The 23,174-nt window shown below is 34.8% G+C and overlaps 2 protein-coding genes across 2 annotated transcripts; both read right to left on the reverse strand.

Annotated features, from left to right (window-relative positions):
- Positions 1–4,180: 4,180 nt before the first annotated feature.
- On the reverse strand, positions 4,181–13,480 carry LOC136816522 (NADH-ubiquinone oxidoreductase 49 kDa subunit-like). Its single transcript, XM_067072866.1, has 14 exons — positions 13,325–13,480; positions 9,965–10,095; positions 9,545–9,648; positions 9,265–9,345; positions 8,713–8,833; positions 8,370–8,482; positions 8,165–8,239; positions 7,675–7,752; positions 7,347–7,432; positions 6,883–7,002; positions 6,092–6,317; positions 5,897–5,980; positions 5,506–5,563; positions 4,181–4,347 (listed from the first exon to the last, which is right to left on the reverse strand). Exons 1-14 carry the CDS (start codon positions 13,411–13,413, stop codon positions 4,310–4,312), a joined length of 1,404 nt encoding a protein of 467 aa, XP_066928967.1. The 5' UTR covers positions 13,414–13,480; the 3' UTR covers positions 4,181–4,309.
- Positions 13,481–15,022: 1,542 nt separating this feature from the next.
- On the reverse strand, positions 15,023–18,375 carry LOC136816532 (baeyer-Villiger monooxygenase-like). Its single transcript, XM_067072876.1, has 5 exons — positions 17,954–18,375; positions 17,581–17,760; positions 16,331–17,278; positions 15,848–15,942; positions 15,023–15,481 (listed from the first exon to the last, which is right to left on the reverse strand). Exons 1-5 carry the CDS (start codon positions 18,219–18,221, stop codon positions 15,290–15,292), a joined length of 1,683 nt encoding a protein of 560 aa, XP_066928977.1. The 5' UTR covers positions 18,222–18,375; the 3' UTR covers positions 15,023–15,289.
- Positions 18,376–23,174: the final 4,799 nt, after the last annotated feature.

A 23,174-nucleotide genomic window follows, 5' to 3' on the forward strand; every position in this document is an offset into this window, starting at 1 on the left:
ACTGTGAAAGGTTGAGGCTTTTCCTGAAAATATAGGCCCTGGAATGGTAGGAAAGGCCAGATGTCAGTCTCATTTTTTTACATATTCTATACTTAAAAATAAAGAAACAGTCATAAAATGTCATCTGTTAATGGAAATGACCTGAATTTTTTTACAGTTGTTCCCTTAATGCCAATGATTAGTTGGCTAGAGTAGATCAACCAATATTTTGACAAGAATTTACCTTTAGAGCCCTTAAGTGGGCCTGATTTAGCATTTTAGGAGGGGAAAAACAACGAAGTTAAGCAAATTTTCAATCGATCATATCTTTAAGAGACTTCAAGCCCCCACTGAGATTTTTTGAGGTTATAAACTAGACCTACTAAGAAAGCATTACTGAAAGTTTCAAAAAAATTTGTAGGGGGTTAAAAAAGATACGCCATCTTGAATTTTGCTCCAGATCAGCCAAAATAGCAATTTTTTCGGCCATTTTTGACGGTTACGCAAAAATAGAAATCCTGAAAATATTATTTTTGTGGCCAAAACCCACCAGTAAACCACTCCAGGTCAAAAGTTTGCTTCAAAAAAGTCTCCAAGGACCTTCAGCAGACAGCTAAAAGTGCTTCTAAACCCAGATTACACAAAGTTTGAAGCCCTCTACAGGAGATGCTAAAGATTTTCGGGGAAAATTTTGGAGACTTAATTTGATTTTTTCTGATTCCCTACAAAAAGTTCTTGAAATCCACTGTAAATCAGCTTTCTAATGTACTTGAATAAAAATTCATTGGCTTTCAAAATCTGCTCCCCACCAGAGTTCATGATTTTTAGGGGTCAATTTCCGCTTAGTAGCCTATCTTTGAGACGCTGTATCTTCAAAACTACTTGAGATATCAAGGTGAAATTTTCAGGGTCTTATTTTCTTGTGTGATGGATCATTTGGTCAAAATTTCATCAAAATCTAAGAGGGTGAGGTATCACACTTTCTTTATTCTGAAGATTTAAAAAAAAAATGGCTCTTAAATGAAACCATAAATATATGAGTTGTTTATTAGATAGATTTTTATTTTTGTTGACAGATTTATTTACTAAAATTATTGTATATATTTTTAACTTATAGTTAATTTACATCTAATTATTACACGATATATCGAATATATGAATGCCAAGCAGAAAAATTGTTCTGTATTTGCCCCCGCAGGAGCGTAGCGACGAGGAGGCACTCATAGTTTCACGCATAGATATTGGACTGGAATCTCGAAAGTTTGCGCGTTTTGTTTTGTCGCGCAAGCATCCCCGTAGTTAGTCTCTTCCGTAAAAAATTCGGTTTTTTTCCGGGACGGTTGTATAAATATTTTCATATTACGTTATTATATGCTATTACCATTATTACATATTACATGTTATTAGTTTTGATTTACCACTGAAAAGCTGAAGCGAGTGTTATAAATGCAAATTATAACAGGTGTATGATATAACACAAATTACAATATTACTTGTGCAAATCAAAACAAACAAAATGGCAGACTGGTTATAATGATGAGCTGATTCATTGACTGGAAAAAGTGTTTGGTATGTCAAATTTAGTTTCTTGTCTTTGAAACTGAATACTAACTACTGAAATTTAGTCAGAAGTTCACTTCAGCAATGATTTAAACTCTTTTTCTGGAATCTTAAAATAAATTTGCTCAAGTTTTCAAATGTACAGTTGATATTTTTTGTTCAGACTCTAATTTATTTTTGTCTGTTATTTTATTAATAACTATACCTTTATTGTTTATAGGGCTTCTTGAGCTTTAAATACCATCATATGGTCGTAACTCGAGAAAGTCCTTCTTAACTTAGTAAAACAACCGGCAAAGTACAAAAAAGATGAATGTACGCATATGTAAAGTTGAGTAGTCCAAACGTGGTTGACTTTTTCTTTTGGTCTTCAAAATAATTTACCTCACTTAGAGTGTTTTTACGTCTTTTCAGTGTGGTAAATCTTTTTCAAAAACCTGAAAAAAGTTTGTTTACTCGTTAAACTTTACATGCGCACGTTAAACTTTTTCATGCAGTTGTGATAGCCTAAATAACTTACGCTCCAGTGGTTTGGTGAAATAGCTCCAAATTCTGGCTTTCTAAGTTAGGAGAGACCTTCCCGAAGGCATTTAACGGTGGCTAGACTAGGTACACAGGCAGTCATAAAGAAACACCATAAAGTGAAAGTATATAGCTAGCTATAAACTCAAAAAGTCTAACTTCCTGAAGGCACGTCTCTTCATTGTCTGCGCTGCGATCATCTTAATGGATTCAATCCTTTCAGCTTGGAGAAAAGATTGCATCCATGAAAAAGTACTATGCACTTGAAAAGAAATTTAGGCGTATTTTAACTTTTCTCGACTGTACGTCTGCAACAACATAGAAGATTTTGCTTGAGAAGTGCAATCACAGCGTACGCAAGTGGAGCCCGGGCCTTAACTAGGATTGGTTTCTATTTCACCCAATTTAAGATGGCGCAGAACTTTTTGATAAATTTATAAGCAGTATCCTCTTGACTATTGTTTATTAGGCAAAGTAGCAATGGAGAAATGTTGAAATATAGCAGCTAATGAAAGCAAAACAAGCTATTTCTGATTGGTTACCTTGTGGATTTATTCACTGCTATATATTTTGCCTACAATCTAAGATGTCTGCGGCATTATCAGAAAAGGTCTATTGTGAATAATAATCATGACATATATTGTTGTAAGAAAGAAACTGGGAGAAAAAAATAAACAGGAGATGTGAAAACCAGTAAGCTAATGATACCATAATTTTTGAAATATATTTTTGAGAAGCTTTTCCTTAAATTTTGTCATATTACATGTTTTTTCCTTTATAAGCATAACGTTTATAAGCATATGCAGGCTCAGTTTTTGGTACCTAAACAATGGCTCTATTGTTTGAGAACAATAGAATGATAAGCATAATGCGAGCCTGATGTAGGGGCAAACACTTGCTTATAAAAAAAACATGTATCAAGCTGCATGAATTCTTCAAGTATTGTGTTAATGGAATATGATTTTTTTTTCTCAAGCATATGCCTCAATCAATTAATCAATCATTCATGATCTTCTGCGTGGGCATTTATTAGTGAAAGCTATGACTAGTTTAATCGAATTAATATTCGCGAGCCAAAAAACGTTTTCTTGATTTATTTTCATGAATTACCGTTTCCAAATATTTTACGTGGATTTAATTTTGCAAATCAGCATAAAATGACCCTGAAAACTCAAATTTTTGTCACCAATAGCAAATTTACTGTGTATTTTAGTCGGAAAACTATTTCGCGAACGAGTATGCGGTTTCGCGAGCAAGCAGGGAGAGCGCATCTGTTAAACGTGAGAATTTTTATAAACTGTTCCCAATTTTTTGAGTCCATTAAAAACACACAGTGGGAACTTTAGCCAATCAGACGCGACAAGAGTCCCACTCTAACAATAAATCGAGAACCAAAAAGACAAACACGATAAATTGAGCCGAAGTAATATTCTAGAGAGGTTTCACGTCAATTCCATCGACTTTCGATTTTTTCTTCAAAATATCTTCGAGTTAGTTCTTCTAGTAAGTTCTAACAGATCAGGATCTTAAATTTAACAACTCGCAAAGCGGAGCTTATTTCTCTTATTGGGCGTGATTTATTTGCATAACCCTTCGAATCATCCGGAATGGACCCTATCCCTGGATAGTTACCTACCCTAGAATAGGGAAATTACCACGCTTACCAGACACAACAGAGTTATTGGTGTATAACAAATACTCGAACTACACGGAAAGACATACATCTTTGCAGGTGTTGAACCTATGAGTATCGTCACCACACCACATGTAATGCCAAAGCACACTCCCCATGCTCTTTTATCGGAGTGATGGTACCCAGTTCCCCTCACAAGGCGGATCGACCCTGGCCAAGGTACATTCACTTGCCAAGCGAATCATAGCACCGAGTTAGAATCGAACCCTGACCTCCCAGACGGGAATCAAGGTTGATAATCACTACACTGTACGCCTGCATAAACGCGTGATTGTAATCAAATTCTAATCAGGGTTTGAAAGCAGGAAGATGTTGCTGGTGACATGAAGCAGAGCTCCATTCCTTTTCATGAGACCAAAAACGAGAATTCGTAAAATTTATGCCAGACTCGGGGAAGGTATTGAAAGGATAAAACATCAAATAATCTCGAGTTAATAAGTTTGATTCTTATGTACAAATTGCATTACAAACATTTTGGTGTTTTTGTTCGTTGAACAATTAAAAGTAACAAAAAATAATTGTTGTTAAAAATATTATTTCCATTCTCTCGTTCGTCTAACGATCGACTTCACCGAACACGATATCTTGAGTTCCTGAAAACAAAAACAAAAAGACTAGTTTACCACAATTTCTCAGTCACCGTTAAATGTATTTTCTGTTATGAATACACTAGGGAATAGTTACAAACATTTTAGCTAATTCTCTCTAACATTACTCCCATGAATAGAAGCTTTATGGCTAACAGATAATAATATATATTCTCCAAGGTACCTTAATAACTATATGATCTCACGGTTTCTCAATACAGTAGTCCCATATGGATATAAGTTATATTGATTTATAGATATATATATAATTCCCAGAGGTACCTTAACAGCCATTTTTCATCGTATCAAATCAGTGAACCGTATCCCCATACAAGATAAATGACCAACAAAAAATTAGATTATCAGTGCGTGTATTAGTTCACTGACACACCCTAATCTCTAGTCTTAAACGAAAGTAGCTTCTGATAATCAGCAAAATATTTAACATGTTATATTTTTCTTCAGTTGAAACACTTGTACTATTTGAATAGGAATATTTAACAGGGCGTTAGCAACTTACGGTTTTTCCCTGTCAAAATAGCTCAAAATGAGAACTCCTACTTTCGCCTACGTGGAGAGACAGGTTTGTCATCCGGGGTGAAGACGGTCTATTAGCAAAAAGATCTATTCAGCTAACGACGCCTGTAGGATTGTAAAATTTTACAGACATTTGATTTCTCTTTATATCAGGAAAGGTTTTGCTTCCAATATACTAGTTATTTGTATACTCTATTATTTCTAGTCACTTATAATTACTCGTGTTCAGTGCTTTCGAAATACACGGCAATCCATATTGAATACTTTGATTCCCTAGTTTGTTCAAAAAGAAAATAAGTTATATCCGTTTGAGCGAAGCGAATTAGGATATAAATAAAAACCTCTAGATCGTGTGTCGAGGTCACATGAAGGATAGATAAACTCTCGCCGTAGTTCGAAACTCTACATAGTCTCAAGGACGTCAATACGTAAATTCTTGAGGAAGAGCATCTTGTTGAATCGAATTCTAAGGACAAAATTCTAAGGCTGAAACTCTAAGAACAAAATTCTAGGGCTGAAACACTGAAGGACTAAATTCTAATCTTAAAATTGTAAGGCTAATCTGCTGTTCCAGGCCAAGTTAGGAAACGTCTTTGCAAGAATAAGACGACAGATATTTTCACTTACCGATAATTGCTACGACATCAGCTAACATGTGTCCGCGTGACATGTAATCCATGCTCGCCTGTCATCGTGAGGAGAATGAAAAAGAAGAAGAATTAGAAACAATTAACTTTTGGAACATACAAAGTCATAATATTTGATAAAAAGGGGATTTCTCTGCAAAAAATAACCACAAATTAATATTGAAGTGAAAGCTTAAATGTGGAGTTTTACATTAGAGTAGAGAGTAATCATCGCAACGGGATAAATCATTTTAAAGAATTTATCGAAAATTTTAATATTAATTTAAAACCATTCAAGGATGTGATTTATTACAAGCTAACACAAAAAAACCGGACTGCCTCCATCACCTTTTTGTGAGCTAAAAATATTAGGGAATGAAATGTTAACTTACGAGATGATAGAAACCAGGTGCACGAATTTTGCATCGGTACGGTTTGCTTGAGCCATCTGATACCAAATATACGCCCATCTCACCCTAAAGTTGTGAAGAGAAGTTTGTATGAGCGAATAAAAGATGGTTTATGCAAGAATACGCTAGTCTTCTTTTATTGGCTCAAATCAAAATCATTGGAAACCTTCCACCTACCTTGGGAGCTTCGATAGCGGTGTAAGTTTCACCAGGAGGTACAGTGTAGCCTTCGGTGTAAAGTTTGAAGTGATGAATGAGGGCTTCCATAGATTCCTTCATCTCTGAACGTTTTGGAGGAGACACTTTGGCATCATCGATCTTGATCTCTCCAGGTGGCATCTTGTTCAAACATTGGAAGACGATTCTCATACTTTGTCTCATCTCTTCCATGCGACACAGGTATCTGAAGTTATATATACGAACAAAACATTTCAATTTTTATTTTAGATTTTTATCGATTGAATGCGTGCACAGTTCTTCGTCTTTAAAGGCGTTAGCCCATTCACGAAAAGAAGGTTTTGGTCTTTCAGTCTTTACGGTATCGTATTGCTCTAAACACCGTGTGAACGTCAGAGTTCGAAACATCAAAGGAGAAGACGTTACAAAGCGAAACAGAACGAAACGCTTTCGCTCCACTATTTGCATCGGAACGAAACTTCTCCGAAACGTTCCGAAGTTAGTGTGAACGCTTCATACCCGTAACAAATACACCATACGGGTAAATACTCGTAACGTGCAAATATCATTGTTTCAAACCACAAGCTACCCAAAATATTAATGTCGAGAATAGGTTAGCAATGACCCAGACTAAATAAGCGTGTTGTCATGAGATTAGATAAAATTACAAATGGCACAAACTGCTGACGTAATATACGAAAAACAAAACTGGTGGGAGACTGTTATCATTATACTTCACACGATTTGACCCCACTCAATTCCCAAGAGAATGATTATTCAAGGAAAATAACCTGTCGTAGCAATCACCATTCTTTCCGATGGGGACATCAAAGTCCACTTGATCGTAAGCATCATAGGGTTGAACTTTCCTTAAATCCCATTTGAAGCCCGATCCTCGAAGCATGACACCTCTGAAAGAAAGTCATTGAAATGGTATTCACTTTTTCATTTCAACTAATCTACTTAAGCTGAGGATTATCAAATATGATCATGCGCACAAGATTTCGCCATTGCAGAAATGTTAATAAATATGAGGTGAGGCCTTTTTTAGAAAAAAAGAATGGTTTTGGTTTAGTGGCTTAAAAATTTAGAGCAATGAATTTGAATGAATTTGATGCCAAACACATCTTCGATATCCTTGGGGAAGTCATATTAAGACCTATACAGTGAAGTTTCTCTTTGCAACATGGTAATGTGTTATAATGACCTCACTACGGATACCAAAAGTCGCAGAGGATTTGTGTGACAAACTTACGACATGCCGAAAGATAAGGCTTGTTCTTGTGTGACCACTCCGATGTCCACCAGACGTTGTTTCCAAATACGGTTATGTGTCAACATCTAAATCACAAAATCATTAGCAAAATAAAAAAAACTTTTCTTGAAAAGAATCCGAGAAAGCAAAAAAAAAAAAAGAAGATTTGTCCATGCTGAGAGAGGCAACTCCTTAAGGCAATACAGGTCTTACATAAAGAATTTGTCTTAAGAATCTGAGAGATTATCTTGGTCTTCTCGCGTCATATTTCAACTCCCATGAGACCCCAATAGGAATCTTTAAACAATTGATTGGTGAAGAACCATACCTCTTCGACTTCATCAATACGTTGTCCAAATTTCGTCATGAAATCGTGAATATCATCCATTAAACCCAGCGGTAAATCCTGAAAATAATTATCGATATCAAAAGGCTCCTTCATTTACATGCGACACACCATCTGGTTCAGTGTTGTTGGTATATACTACAAAGCTTATATATTCGAGACTTTAAGTCTCTTCCCAGCAAACAGGTCATTATTCGAAACCATAGATTTATAAAGCCCGAAGGGCTAGATGTCGTGCTTTAAGTCATTGCGAGCAAAAGAAAGTGAATATCGGAAAAAATATTGCTGCTATTGTTTTGGAAAACCCCGCGAAGCTTCTGATTGGTCAAGCGCAGAAATTCTATTGTAATATCACACGACTTAGGTAGGATTTCCTACCTAACCACGGCACACTTTTCAGCTAAAGTACACCATCTAGCCCTTCGCGCTTTATAAATCTATGTTAAAAACTCAAAACAAACAAAAACTTTACCTGCGATACACCACCCGGTCGAACATATGCAGCGTGCATTCGGGCGCCTGATGCACGCTCGTAAAATTCCATCAACTAAAACAAGAAACAGTGAATTCATTTAATTGAAAAATGACATTCCAGTCGAAATAAATGCTTTCATTTTTTTATTCCTTCTTATCGTTGGAGCATGATGGAATCATCTCGAGGCATAATTTAGACTTACTTTTTCTCTTTCTTCGAACATCCAGAAGAAAGGGGTCATGGCACCGACATCCAAAGCGTGAGTCGTGATTCCCATGATGTGGTTCAAAATACGTGTGATCTCTCCAAACATCACTGGAAAAGAAAAATCAATTGAGAACAGGGAGCAGATGTGACCACTCGAGAACCAGACAGAAAATTAAAGCAAATTGAGCTGTTAAATATTCTTTTATGAAGAATCTTTGTATCGAGGAATTTGATCGGCGAATCTGTAAATGTTAGCTGCCAAACTGTCAACTAAACTGTTGTCAATATAAACCACGGGTGAAAAAGTGAGCCACGACAATCATAATAATGATACCGACCTCTGATCCATTTAGCACGTTCAGGAATTTGGACATTTAATAATTTTTCAACAGCCAATGAATAAACTTGTTCGTTTGTCATCATTGATACATAGTCCAATCGATCGAAATAGGGAAGGGCCTGATAATTCGAAATAAAGAAGTTTTTTAAAACTTAAATTAATGTCAACATTTAACTTATCTTTTGTTTGTACAGCGAGGTTTTTTCAGTCAGATATCTTGTGAGGCCATAGTCCGTATAAAAAACCCCATTGTTTCTTACATAGACTTGCGTTTGAGAAATTAGTTTGTTTTAATCCTTTTTTGATCATGTGATTAAATCTTGAACCAATCCCAAGAGGAATACTTCGTAACGTGATCAAAAACTGAGCAAATCGATTTTTATCTTTTGATATTAACAAAGGAAAAAGCTAACGAAAAGTTAAAGCAATAAGCTTCCAGACCAGAGTTTTTTATACGGCCGACTGTGGTGAGGCTAAATAAATGCCTGCAAAAGGGGTAAATAATGTGAGATATACTTAAACCACCTCTCAATAAAACTATGAGAATTACCTGTAGGTAAGTTTTATATTCAATCAGTTTTTCTGTTCCCCGATGGAGAAGACCAACGTGAGGATCTGCCCGTTCAACAACCTGTAAATAAAAAGAGAAAAATCTTCAACTTAGAAGATTACTGCACAAATATAGTTTTAGCAAAGTAGCAAAAACATTTCTTTAAAAATATTATAAGAATGATCATAAATCTAAGTTTAAGAAATTACATCTAAAAAAACCCTTTTGCCTTCTATATACTTGCAACGTTACAAAAACATCTGCAAAGAAACGTACAAACCTCTCCGTTGAGCTCCAAAACTAATCGTAATACACCGTGAGCTGCAGGATGTTGTGGTCCAAAGTTTAATGTCATATTGGTGACTCCCTTTTCTGCAACAAACTCTATGAAAACAAAATTAATAAGGTTGGTATCCAACATCCAGACTCTTCTAAAGCCATGATTCATAGGTAGAATGCACTATGGAAGCAGATGGTGGAAGAGAAGAAATATCACCTGATAACATACAATCTGATAATATTTATAACAAAAAAACATAGCTGATACCAGTTTATTTTTTTCAAACTAGGAAATAAATGATCTAAGTTCACCAATATGCTTATATCTTATCTGATCACAAGTCTTGGTCTCGACATGCTTGCAAATATTATGCTAAACATGTACTGTTCATAAAAGAGGATGAACTACAATATGACTTACGTTCCTTGTCCCACTGTCCGGTAAACTCATCAGGATACATTACATGACCTGTATACTCTGCCAGTTCGTCAGGCAATTTCATCTTCTCAAATTCTTTCATGGGGATCTTAGGATCAACTTGAGTGATGGTCCTAGAAATATATAAATGTGATTGATTTTATTATTTCACACAAGGCTGTCAGCCACCACATTGAAATGGCATCAAGGGAAATATTTTCTAAAATGTAAGCTGGTGCTGCCAAAAGAGAATCGGTTACAATTTGAACAATATACTTGACATAAAAAATAAATTTGGAACAGGAATTTGTCAATTTTTATAACACCTTACTGTCAGAGATGTTATCATGCTTAATTAAGATGTGAAAATTTTTAGGTGCCAAATATTGTTTTGATGAGAAGCACATCTTTTTTACTTTCTTATTTTCATTCAAAATTATGATTCTATTTTTTAATATTGAAGGTCTTTTCATTCTTTGTTTAGCCCCTTTTTAATTGAAAGAAGTAGCTCCACTCAATAAAAACATACAGTAAAATCTGCAGCAGTGGTCATTCCCCACTTTTTTTCAGCTAAAATGCTACACACATTTCCTCAATTATTTTCTAATTGGATAACTGTTTTAGGATAAGTAGGGGGGAATCGAAAATGGTACCAAGATTTACATGAAAGCCCCACCTGGCACCATTAGTATATATAAGTAGTATAATATTAGTACATAAAGATAAGTAATTTACCATCCTCATCTTTTACAGTTCTTCTATATATTTCTATATATTCTGAGGTCCTACGCATTGTTAGGTGAATTCTTCTATTTGAAGATGTTCTGCCCAGAATTTCAGAACTGTTCAAATCCATGCTCAATAAGGGAGCTGAGCTGAGCTGAGCTGAGTTGAGAAATGTTTTACAAATGATTGTAAAATGTTGTGATAGATTTCCAGAGACTTTCATGAAATTTGGGGAATCTTTAAATCATTTTGTAGTGCAACTGCCTTTTTACAACATTTTTTCTATCATGTATTGGTGTTAGTTTTCTTTTTTGTTCTTTCCCACACAGCCATCTGCACTGCACTTTGGCCTTTGGGTTTCTAACCTGGTGGTTCTGGGTCAACTTTTTGAAAATTTGTGTTTTTTGACTAACATATTGATACTTTACTTGTCGTTTGTCTTGATAATTTTCTCTTTTTGAACTTGTTTGCTTTGTCTGTTTGTTGTTTAACCTATCTGTGGTGTTGATCTTGTACAAGTATGTAAATTTTAGTATGTTCAATCTATTCATGATATTATACCACCCTGAAAATCTTTTCCCATTGGGCCATTCCAGAAAACTTTTGTTACCAACACCCCCCCCCCCCACCCCGTCCGTCAGACGACGTTCATTTTTTTTTTTTTCTAGCTTTGGAAATAATTTTTTTTCCAGTGGTGGTTGGAAATTCTGATGGAATTCACAAAATGCGTCGGAAATTTCCACTCTTTTTTGTCTTTTTTAATTCAATTGCCAGGGAAATTCATTCATTTTCTTCTCTTGCCTTGGAAATTTTGGATTTTGGTGAAAACTTTTGCCCTCGGAAATCCTGTGTCGTCCGGCCAGGACCCTCCCAGCGCAGTTTTCCGGAGCAGCTAAAAAAACACTATTTTTCTCTCCGGAAAGTTCTGGAGCTCTTCTGGTGCTTCCGGAGCAAGTGATTTTTATCAGTTTCTAAAAAACCGTTTAAACATGGTTACAAAAAATATTTGTCCCCACGTTATGGACACTTTGGTCAAATAAAATACTTTGAGGATGATATGAAATTGAATTTGTCACATTAGCTATATTCCATAGCATGGCTGGTCAAAATATTGAAACTACCATGAGTCGGCTGATTTTTTTTAAATACGCGCATGCGCAGTTAGCTGAAGTGCACTGCCAGTTTTCAGAGTATGTGATGGTTGCCCCCAAGGAAAATTTCCAACATCAAAAGTATCCCCCTGAGATCTATTTCCACCACAAAAAAGCCAGAAAAACTTGTGAAATTAGCTAGTTTTCAATGATTTTGCCCCTGATAGGTAGATATTATCAAAATTCTGTCCCTGCCCTTGAAAAGTGAGCAATATCAAAATCATTGAAAACTAGCTGTAGACCTTTTCGCCTTTCCATCCGCCATCTTGAATTGTATGCAAAAAAGAGGAACGAAAAAGCTGTGGTTGGATTTAGTATGCAATATATGCAAGTTTACATAAAGATTAAAAAGACAACAAAGCATCTTATAAAGAAATATTATAATCATTAGAACAATAAAAGATGGGATTTCTTAATCCAAAAAGAAATATTTACAGAACAACAAAAGCCTTTTAGAAATTTGTTTTTAAAGACATTGTATATATATTCTGTTTTCATGCCATTAAAAAATTCCACGAAGACGGAGTACACACATCAAACTTTCAAAACACGCAAACTGAAAGCAGTAATTATGACGTCACACATTCAGCGGGTTCAGATCAATGTTTTGATTTGATCGTTTGGTGGTTCTATTCCCAGGAGAATAATTTACCGTCAGCCGAAAAAGGATTATTTTTGTACCTTTGCGGGTGATTTTTCAGCTTGAGTTTATGTCTAATGTTATGGTTTTTTGAAGTGCTTGTTCTAAGAGATGAGCAAATTTGATTATTTCTAGTTTTCAAAAGAAGCAAATTTAATCTTTCTTCTACAAGATTGCACTTTAATATAATGACAATTATGCATGTAAGTTTTATAATAATACTTTCTTTTTGCATATGTTTTGCATACTTTCTAAGGGAATTTCACCGCGGCAATTCAGCCACTATAATTTTTGCATACAATTCAATATGGCGGATGGAAAGGCGAAAAGGTCTATCTCTGCCCCCGAGATCTCGACAATTTCTGCCATACTCTGCAAACTGGGTGCACCGGACCAGAACGTTCCAGAGAGTTCCGATGCATACCGCCAATCACCGAAAATCGTGCTCCGGAACACTGGAAGTACTCCTGAATCTTCCGGTGCTCCAGAGCACAAAATAACGGCGCCGGGAGGGTCCTCCCTGGCCTGTTACAGACAAATTCTGGAATGGCCCATTGCATTGTGCGTTTGAAAAGTTGTCGTTGAGCAACTTTTCAGCCAGAGAACAGCATCTAAAATGTTCAGTAATTCAACAAATGTACAGCTTGTACTGAAGCAAACTGTGCTAATTTAAGATAATTCTTCAAAATGAATAAGTCTGTTTTTCAAAAAAAAAAAAAAATGAGGGGAATTTTCATCATGTCCAGTCACCCAGAGCTCTTCGTCCACCTAGAGTCTACCTAAAGCAAAAAAAATAGTTCTTGAAGATGGTACATATTCTAACTATCAAATAGAAATTGAATATACCTTGCAAAGACTTGGTTTGGAACATTTCTCTTGGCTACTCGTTTTGATGATTGGCGAACTAAATTTCGAAGCACTGCTGTCGACGCCATCTTGGTTGAACTTTACTGAAGCTTTTGGTGACTTTGTTACATAAGTCGAGTAAAAGTAGAATTCGTGGTCAGACGGCCAATACTGATTAATCCTTTCAGAAACTAAAGTTTAACCTAGGTGATGTGACCAATGTAATTGTATTTCTTGGAAATGAAAACGAAAGTAGGCGCCAGACTATTTTTTTTATTTGGTTCAATATTTTGATCTTCGTGATGATTGATCCCGTGGAGGTGAAGACTTGGTGACACCACGGTAGGAGTGTACTGGGACCCGTTTTTGTAAAAAAAGTGACACTGAATGGGACTGAAATTCCAAAATCTTCTCAAAATTTTCCATATTTCTTTATTTTTTTCAAATTCCCCCATTGTTTTTTAGACCTACGGACTCATGAAGGTTAAAAAAGGTATTTTGGACCTCTAAAAACCCCTCCCATTAAACAGTTTTCATTTTCTTAACTTTTACGTAGAATTTGCTACCCTGGTTAGAATTTGCCAGATTAGGCTTCATTGCCATTTGTCTTATATGCTTTATACAAATATATCAGATCACTATTATAACTAGAGTTAAGAACTAGAATATGGTACCTAGGTATTATAGATTTTTTCGATAAAAGGGAGTTCAGCTATGAAAAAGGGGACTGTCAGACTGTCAGACTGTCAGTTCTTGAAACCTTTTACAAAACTTCATTAAAAGCCCCCCCCCCTCTCTCTAGCAGACCTTCGATTGGCGCAATGGCTCAATATCTTTTTCAGAATTCATGCATTTATTACTCAATTCTTTTCGTACATCAGCCTACTAAATATGCCTCAAAAGAAGCATACGAGAAGACCGAAATGGCTTTGTTGTAATCATTTTGTTCAGTCAAAAAAGGTACTAAAGTCTATTCACGATAAGTGTGAACTCTTTTTTCTTTTACCTATAACTTTTGAAGGAATTCTTCAATCTTTATAAATTTGGTATCATTGGAAAGATATTAGTGAGTGGAACAATTTGAAATAAAAAAATCTTTAAAAAATTCTACAAATGAAGATAAAATGAAGAAGAAAAAAATGAAGATCATGTAGAAAAGTGCTATAACTCTCATTTTCACTGGAGAGATTTTTTGATCTTAGGAGATCATCACTGTGAAGAAATTTCATTAAAATATTTATTCAATATAAAGTTATGATACAAAGTTAATAAGTGATTGACCCCAAAAAACAGCAAAAAAGTGCAGAAAACAGCGTTTTTAGACGTCAATCAGTTTATAACTTTGTTTGATATCTTTTGACTGAATGATTATTTTTGAGAATTTTTTTCACAGTAATGACGTTCGATGATTAAGGATTCATTTCAGTGAAAATGATAGTTATAGCACTTTTCTACAAGATCTTCATTTTTTTCTTCTTCATTTTCATCTTCATTTTTATAATCTTTTTAAAGTTTTTATATAGACTTTAATGAAAACTGCAAAATGAAGACGTCACAGCAACTTTAGTTTGTCTCATGCTCAAAATATGAAATATATTTGATAGGGCTCAATGTCAATATCAATAGCTCGAATCTTTGTATATGAGGTGTTAAGAGGTATTGTTATTTGATTGAGAAGTTAACTAGAATCAATTTTATGTATTGTATGTGTTCGTGATAGATGGGTGATAGATGTATTGTCAATTCAATAATATTAGGGAAATTTTATACTACAATATTTTTTTATATACAAAATGAGTGTAAAATTCATGAACAAAGGAGTTATTTTGCCAAACTAAATTAGAAAAAATAATTATATTCAGAGTTGAGTTCTTAATAAATTATTGAACACTCTATGAGGATAAGACAAAAATCTTCCAATTTATATTGCCGAAATAAAAGGTAAAAACTGTAAAAATTAACGAATTACTTAAATTGAAAAAAACTATTTTTGTATGTTCTTGTTTTCCACCAGAACTTCAGACAATGACTCGGCCAAGTCAAGAAGCTGAAACCATCCTCGTTTTGATACCAGCTCTGGCAGGGTTCATCAAAAACGCTCTTTCTTAAGTCTCTTTGAAACCCAACTTGAAATTCATCAAATGCTTTTTGCGTGACCTGTTAAGAAAAGGGAGAAAACTTTTTGAGGGGAGACAATTTATATCTTAGGAGAGAGAATGAAAATGGTAAGTAATGAATTAGGAAACATTTTCACACCTTCAAAATTTCTTTAAAAAGCTTACGAAAACAATCCTTTCTAACAGGATCCCAACATCATGAAAATCAAATTATTTAACCCTTTCAGAGGGTTATATGATTTCCAAGGAGAGAGATTTCCAAGGATTTTGACCAAATGATGGCAACGCTGATAATTACAATTTATAAAGCTTTTTTTTCCCGTTCCATTGCAAAATCTTCCACCTATCTGCTCACATTACGTTTAACTTTCGAAAGAAAAATAGACTTGTTGGAATCTCCACTTACGTCAACTTGTTTGAGTTTCTTCTTTTGTACTCTTGAAATGAGTTTTGAAATGAGGTACATCTGCTGTTCGGCCATCCAAACCACGCTGTTATGACCTGTAGTATGAAATTACGTATATTCATTCAGTATTTCTCTTGGATTTTAAACAAGCAAGTTCTAAATAACTGAATCGCTAATTCGAACTTAAGCGGAGAATGTTATTTGTCCGAATTACAGAGAGATTCAAATTATAGAAAGTATTTTAAGAGGGTTTCTCCTTGACGGGGATTGGAAACAAGTTTGAATTAAAGAAAGGATTCGAATAATAGAAGTTGCAATAAGTGCGGAACAAAAATGAACAATCTGATGAATCTTTGAATAAGATTGATTGAAATCTCGTATATTTTATGTAAAGCAAAAAACTTCCATTGTAAATTTAGTTTTATTGCTTTCACTTGGATTCAAAAGACAACACAACGACAAGGCTTTCTATATATGACTTACCAAGTTCAGTTCCAGGGCCGAGTAGTGTGAAAAAATTGGGGAATCCAGGGCGACAAGTTCCCAAAAAAGCTGTTGGGTCGTCATTCCAAATCTCTGATAATGTTTTACCATCGCTTGGACAAACAATTTTCATGTCTCCAGCTATACTTTTTAGCGCATTGAAGCCAGTAGCAAGTATAATGGTATCCACAGCTACGCTATGTCCATCTTCTGTCAATATAGTGTCTTTTGTAATTTCTCTTATTTTTGTATCGATGAGTTGAACATTTGGTTGATTGAAGGATGAAATATAGTCGCTTGATATGGTGATACGTTTGCATCCTAGCACATAATCTGGTATCAGTTTGTCTTTCAATTTCGGATCCTCAACTTGGAAGCTCATTATTTTCTTCACAATGAATTGAAGTAAAAAATTTGTGTGCGAATTTCGAATAAGTGCTAAGAAATAAATCATCTCCAATCGAACGAAGATATACCAACGCAATAAAATCATTGAGAATGGTAAGTTTTTGAATAATTGCTTGATAACGTCTGGGAATATTAGATCGAACTTTGGTAATACGTAGGCTGCTTTACGTTGAAGGACACACAATTGCTGACATCTCCGTGCTAAGTACGGCATCACTTGTATCCCAGAACATCCAGTACCAACTAAAGCAACTCGCTTGTTCTTGCATTCATAATCTTTTGGCCATTTTGAGGTATGAAAAATATCGCCTTCAAATTTATCCATTCCTTTGATATTTGGCATATTGGGAATGTGAGCGAAACCAACAGCGGATATGATGAAATTGCATTGGATTGACTCTCCAGTGGATGTGGTGACTGTCCATTTGCTGGTTGTTTCATTGAAAACACATTGCTCGACTTTCGTGTTGAATTTTAAATGTTGCAGTAGTTGGAAGTGATCAGAGACTTGGTGAAGATATGCCAAGATTGACGATCCACCTGTGGAATAAAAAAAATAAGGTCAAACCTACCAAATTTGGATAGTAACATTAATGTTTCCACGAAGGATTCCGTATTCTTTACTAAATCTGTAATCTTTCTCAGAGAGACAACAAGTTCCAGAGCAGCAACAAGGGATTTTTCTGGTAATGGTCTACAAACAAAAACGTCGTCACATCCTGAAAGAAAACTTTTGTTTGAATTCAGCGAGAAATCGGGCAAAATTGTACGTCTTTATATTACGTTAGCTAGAAGTTGCAAATCTTTGTAAATATCAATTTTGGGGATTTTTCATCATTTACCTTCAAGCATCCTGGTCCATTTGTTGCTTTGGAAGAAAGAATACACATACATATGTACCATGGTGTCACAGCCGTTTCCAGGGTACTGATTGTTCAACCAGGTCCCTCCCAAACTCTCTGCCTTCTCAAGAACGATGAAAGGAACTCCTTGTAGCTTCAAACGAACTGCTGCACATATACCTGCAAAAAGAATTATAGTCAGGTTTTAGGTCTTCATTTAAGATTGCAATTATGCATCATCTCCGAGATCATCTCAGTGAATTATTGGCTATCGTAAGCTCCCTTATTGCGACTTTGACTACTAACGTAATAATGCCATTGCGGGGAGAAGGTGATAATTTAGAAATCCAAAAAATAAGTAGAAAATATTTACCTGCAAAGCCGGACCCAATTATGACGACCAAACAATCTTTATCCTCTTGTCTTGGAATTTGTAAATTCTCACACCAAAAGTACCGGTACCCGATAACCAATGACGTCACCAAAACATACCAGGGGACAACCCATGTTGCTAAGCAACAGAACTGTATAAACAAATACCATAATGCGAGATATGTTGCAACGTATTGTAGTTCGAACATCGATGCAATAAGATTTAGGGATGTTCGACTCAGGGTTGCCATTTTTGTTTTCATTAGCATGCTATTCTTCTTAGCTTTAATTAAAATAGTGTAAAATGTTATAAGACGTGCAGTGCTTGGCTTGATAACTACTCTATTGGTCTCTCACTAACCCTCTCTTTACCTGTTAAATATTCCTTTATAATAACCAATCATAATGTCGTGACTAATCAATACTAAATACCAATTTGAGAGAGTATATAAATGACCAGTACCAAAAGAAATTTGACACCTATAAATAGGGATTTAAAAATCTCCTTACATACTGATCCGCTAACCGATTATATAAGTAAATTGACGTCCAAGTCCACTTTCTCTCTTTCTCACGTCTTAAGTCAAGCCGAGTTATGAATGGACCCTTTTGTGAGAAAGATTTTGATCGTTTAACTATGGTATACAAACAAGGAAGTATTTTTGACGTTTGTATGAGACAAGATAAGACCATGAAGACGTGACACGTTTAATGTTATAAAACTTTATGCGTAGTCAAATGGGAACATTGCAAGATTAGTGTATGGAAGACAAGTTTTCCTCTAAATGGTCGCATAAAGACTTAAAACAACAAACTCTTCCTAGTTTAGAAGCAAGGAAACAGTAGCGTAGACAAGAGGAGCGCAAAATTTGTGTAGGAGAGCAAATTTATATGACACAGTAATTATATAACTACAGTGTCATAAAAATCTGCTCTCCTACACAAATTTTGTGCCCCTCTTGTCTACGCTACTGGAAGCTAGATTGGTCTTTATAAGGAAATCCTTGTAACGTTGACTTCGAATGATGAAAAGCGTACGGGACGTGCATGGACTGCATGGTCAAATCAAAGAGATAAGGTGGTTTGATAAGATTCAAAGGAAGCCATCATTGTTGACCGAGAAAGCACGTCTTTGATGAAAACGATATCGTATATCTATTAACACTTCAATTGGTAGATGTAATCACATGATAACGAGTGCAATTCGGAAATAATTGAACGAGTGAATTTTTTGTTTTTAATTTTCCGAGTCCGAAAGGACGAAACGTCAATCAGTTATAAAATCATAAAATCCTTTATTGTGTAACCTCATCCAAAGTCCGAATTTGCCGACTTAAATTCATTATCCTTCGTTAAATCAAATCCCCAAAGGATTAATGCACTTAACTAATCTGTATAAGTAACTAAATTCACTCTGTATTTTCATCAAAATTCTTGAACGCCAATAAGTGGTTTCTTTGTTGGTCGCTCAACCATAACCAACGATTTGTTAAATGAAAATTGTTAAAATAAAAGAACGCCATCTTCTTCTTATACTCTGTGATCTGTTCTTTTGATTGACGTAAAACTCTTCTAAGTAACTCAAGCACTCTGAAGCACTCTTAATTGCTTAACTGCCAAATTGCTACTGACACAAACCACGTGACCTTCATTATGATGAGGTCAAAATGACATTTAAATGGCGGGGTCATGAGTAAAGAAAGGTCAAATGTCATAAAATATTCTCTCTAAGGAGGATCCCATTTCGACACCCGACCACAAAACCCACAACCGAAACGTTTACATTTCAGAGCAAAACTATTGTTTTTACTTTCATGTTTCTGGTTTACAGGCTTGTAGCTTATCTGATCGATTCCTGTGCAAACTTACCGAGGAATGACCTGGCCGTCAACGAGAAACATATAAATGAAAAAATAGTCTCCAGCCAAGCGAACATTTTGGATACTGGTTTTGTGGGTGGATGTTTATTAATCAAAAATGATTTACAGTTTTGATATTTTCAGACTTCTAAAAACACCCCCTTCTCACAGACCCACTGGGAGCCTTTCCCACTGGAAAAATTGGCCAAAATATCGTCCCCGGTGGAAAATTATCCTCCAACTTTTGTCCCCACTGAAAATAATACAAGACGACTTAAAGTCGAAAATTTCGCCTAAAGTTTTTAAACTGCATGGGAAAAAACAAGAAGTAGAGATGGAAGCTAATCTGAAGTCTACTTTACATCGAGCCTTGATGAAACAAATTTATATGAACAACGAGGCTCAAAATCGCTAAAAAGATAAGATCAATTTACGAACAATGGTTGTTTAATTCTTAAGAACTAATAACTGAAGGGCATATCACCAACTATAAAGAGTTATTAATTTGACTCTTATAGAGTATATGCTTATAATAAAAATACCTTATCAGGGAAAACTTCGTCGGGGAAAAGTGACGAAGTTTTGGCCGAGTGAGGAATATTTTTCCCCGACAAAAATTTACCCTGGCCTTAATGCGTTTACCAACTACCAGCAAGTGACGAATATTTTTCCGCGACAAAGTTTTCCCTGATAAGGTAAATATGTATGTTCATATTGCGCGCCATCCCTTGATTACTTTGTGAGAACTAATTACCGAAGGCTATATTACCTTCTATCGAGAGTTATTGATTTGATTCTTATAAAGTATATGCTTATAAGAAAAATAGATATGCTCATATTACGCGTCATTCCTTGTTTACTTTGTAAGAACTTATTACCGAAAGGTATATCGCCGTCTATCAAGAGTTATTGATTTGATTCTTATAAAGTATATGCTTATAAGAAAAATAAATATAATCATATTGTGCGCCATCCCTTGTTTACTTTGTAAGAACTAATTACCGAAAGGTATATCACCGTCTATCGAGAGTTATTGATTAGATTCTTATAAAGTATATGCTTATAAAAAAAATAAATATGCTTATATTGTGCGCCATCCCTTGTTTAATTTGTAAGAACTAATTACCGAAACGTATATCACCGTCTATCGAGAGTTATTGATTTGATTCTTATAAAGTATATGCTTATAAGAAAAATAAATATGCTCATATTGTGCGCCATCCCTTGTTTACTTAGTAAGAACTAATTACCGAAAGGTATATCACCGTCTATCGAGAGTTATTAATTAGATTCTTATAAAGTATATGCTTATAAGAAAAATAAATATGCTCATATTGTGCGCCATCCCTTGTTTACTTTGTAAGAACTAATTACCGAAAGGTATATCACCGTCTATCAAGAGTTATTGATTTGATTCTTATAAAGTATATGCTTATAAGAAAAATAAATATGCTCACATTGCGCGGCATCCCTTGTTTACTTTGTTAGAACTAATTACCGAAAGGTATATCACCGTCTATCAAGAGTTATTAATTTGATTCTTATAAAGTATATGCTTATAAGAAAAATAGATATGCTCATATTGTGCGCCATCCCTTGTTTACTTTGTAAAAACTAATTACCGAAGGCTATATCACCGTCTATCAAGAGTTATTGATTTGATTCTTATAAAGTATATGCTTATAAGAAAAATAGATATGCTCATATTGTGCGCCATCCCTTGTTTACTTTGTAAGAACTAATTACCGAAAGGTACCGGGTGCGCCACAAAAAAGTTTCTCTCTTTGAAACTGACTTTCTCAAAATCTAAAAATTTTAAAAGAATCATTCCTATTCCATTGGAAAGAAAAAAAATAAACTTAAATTTTGATAGGTCATTTATTAAATTCGGTTCATTAGATCGAAAGTTATGCTCAATTGAATAAAAAAGTTACTTTCAGAAAGTGCCCGAAAACGTTTAAAATCGACCTATCAATTTTTATTTTCAAAATTGGCAATCATAATAGGCTTTACTTGATTAAGAGCATTTTTCAGTAATTAAACGCATATAAATTTTGAAACTGATGATTCGAATGAGTTTAAAATCTTCATCAAAATCATTTTAATTTACTTTTACCGAAACTTTCCTCAGATTTTTGGTTCTAGACTTGATAAAGTCTATGAAAGCCTGGATACACCTCGAAACCCATATTTGATGTATTTTTATGAATTTTTATGAATCTTACCAGATTTCTTTGGCTTTTTTCGACGAAGTTCTTGCTTTCATTGAAATTCAACCTTACTCTATATAACAAAAGGTCATTTAGACAGCTAATTATCATTTTTAATGACTGAAACGAAAATACTGATGCATCATGTAATTATGCTTCCGTTTAATTTGATAGGTCGATTTTTAACGTTTTTGGGCCTTTTCTGAAAGTAACTTTTTTATTCAATTGAGCATAACTTTCGATCTAATGAACCGAATTTAATAAATGACCCATCAAAATTTAAGTTTATCTTTCTTCTTTCCAATGGAATAGGAATGGTTCTTTTAAAATTTTCAGATTTCGAGAAAATTAGTTTTAAAGAGAGAAACTTTTTTGTGGCGCACCCGGTATATCACCGTCTATCAAGAGTTATTGATTTGATTCTTATAAAGTATATGCTTATAAGAAAAATAAATATGCTCACATTGCGCGCCATCCCTAGTTTACTTTGTAAGAACTAATTACCGAAGGGTATATCACCGTTTATCAAGAGTTATCGATTTGATTCTCATAAAGTATATCCTTATAAGAAAAATAAATATGCTCATATTGTGCGCCATCCCTTATTTACTTTGTAAGAACTAATTACCGAAGGCTGTATCACCGTCTATCAAGAGTTATCGATATGATTCTTATTAAGTATATGCTTATAAGAAAATAAAGAAAAAATCAAAACTGTGAAGCTAAAGACACAAAGATATATGACGTAATCCAAAGAAAACCCGCGAAAATGATCCGTGGTTATACGACCGTGTAATTTGTAAATTGAATTTAGTGAGTTTGTCCACCGTATCGAGTACTTTCGTTTTCTAATTTTTTTATTACACCGCCGCCGCGAAAGGCTATCGTAATACTTTCGCTAAGCGAAATTAAAAATAAACCAATCCTCACTGCAAAATATTCACTATTTTTCCCATCTCCACTGAATTTTCAGACTTAAAAACAAATGCATAGGCGTAGCGAGATACCCTGAAAAATTAATGAAGGAGTGCAGACGTTTATGTCAAAACAAAGACAATAATTACAGTGTCGTAAAAACCGCTCTCATCCATAAATTTTGCAGGGTATCTCGCTACGTCTATGATAGGGGGTGTCTAAAATGATTGTTCAACAT

This window comes from Clytia hemisphaerica, unplaced genomic scaffold (assembly GCF_902728285.1).
Source record: "Clytia hemisphaerica strain Z4C2 unplaced genomic scaffold, Clytia hemisphaerica genome assembly, whole genome shotgun sequence".
In the NCBI taxonomy this organism is placed as follows: Eukaryota; Metazoa; Cnidaria; class Hydrozoa; order Leptothecata; family Clytiidae; genus Clytia; species Clytia hemisphaerica.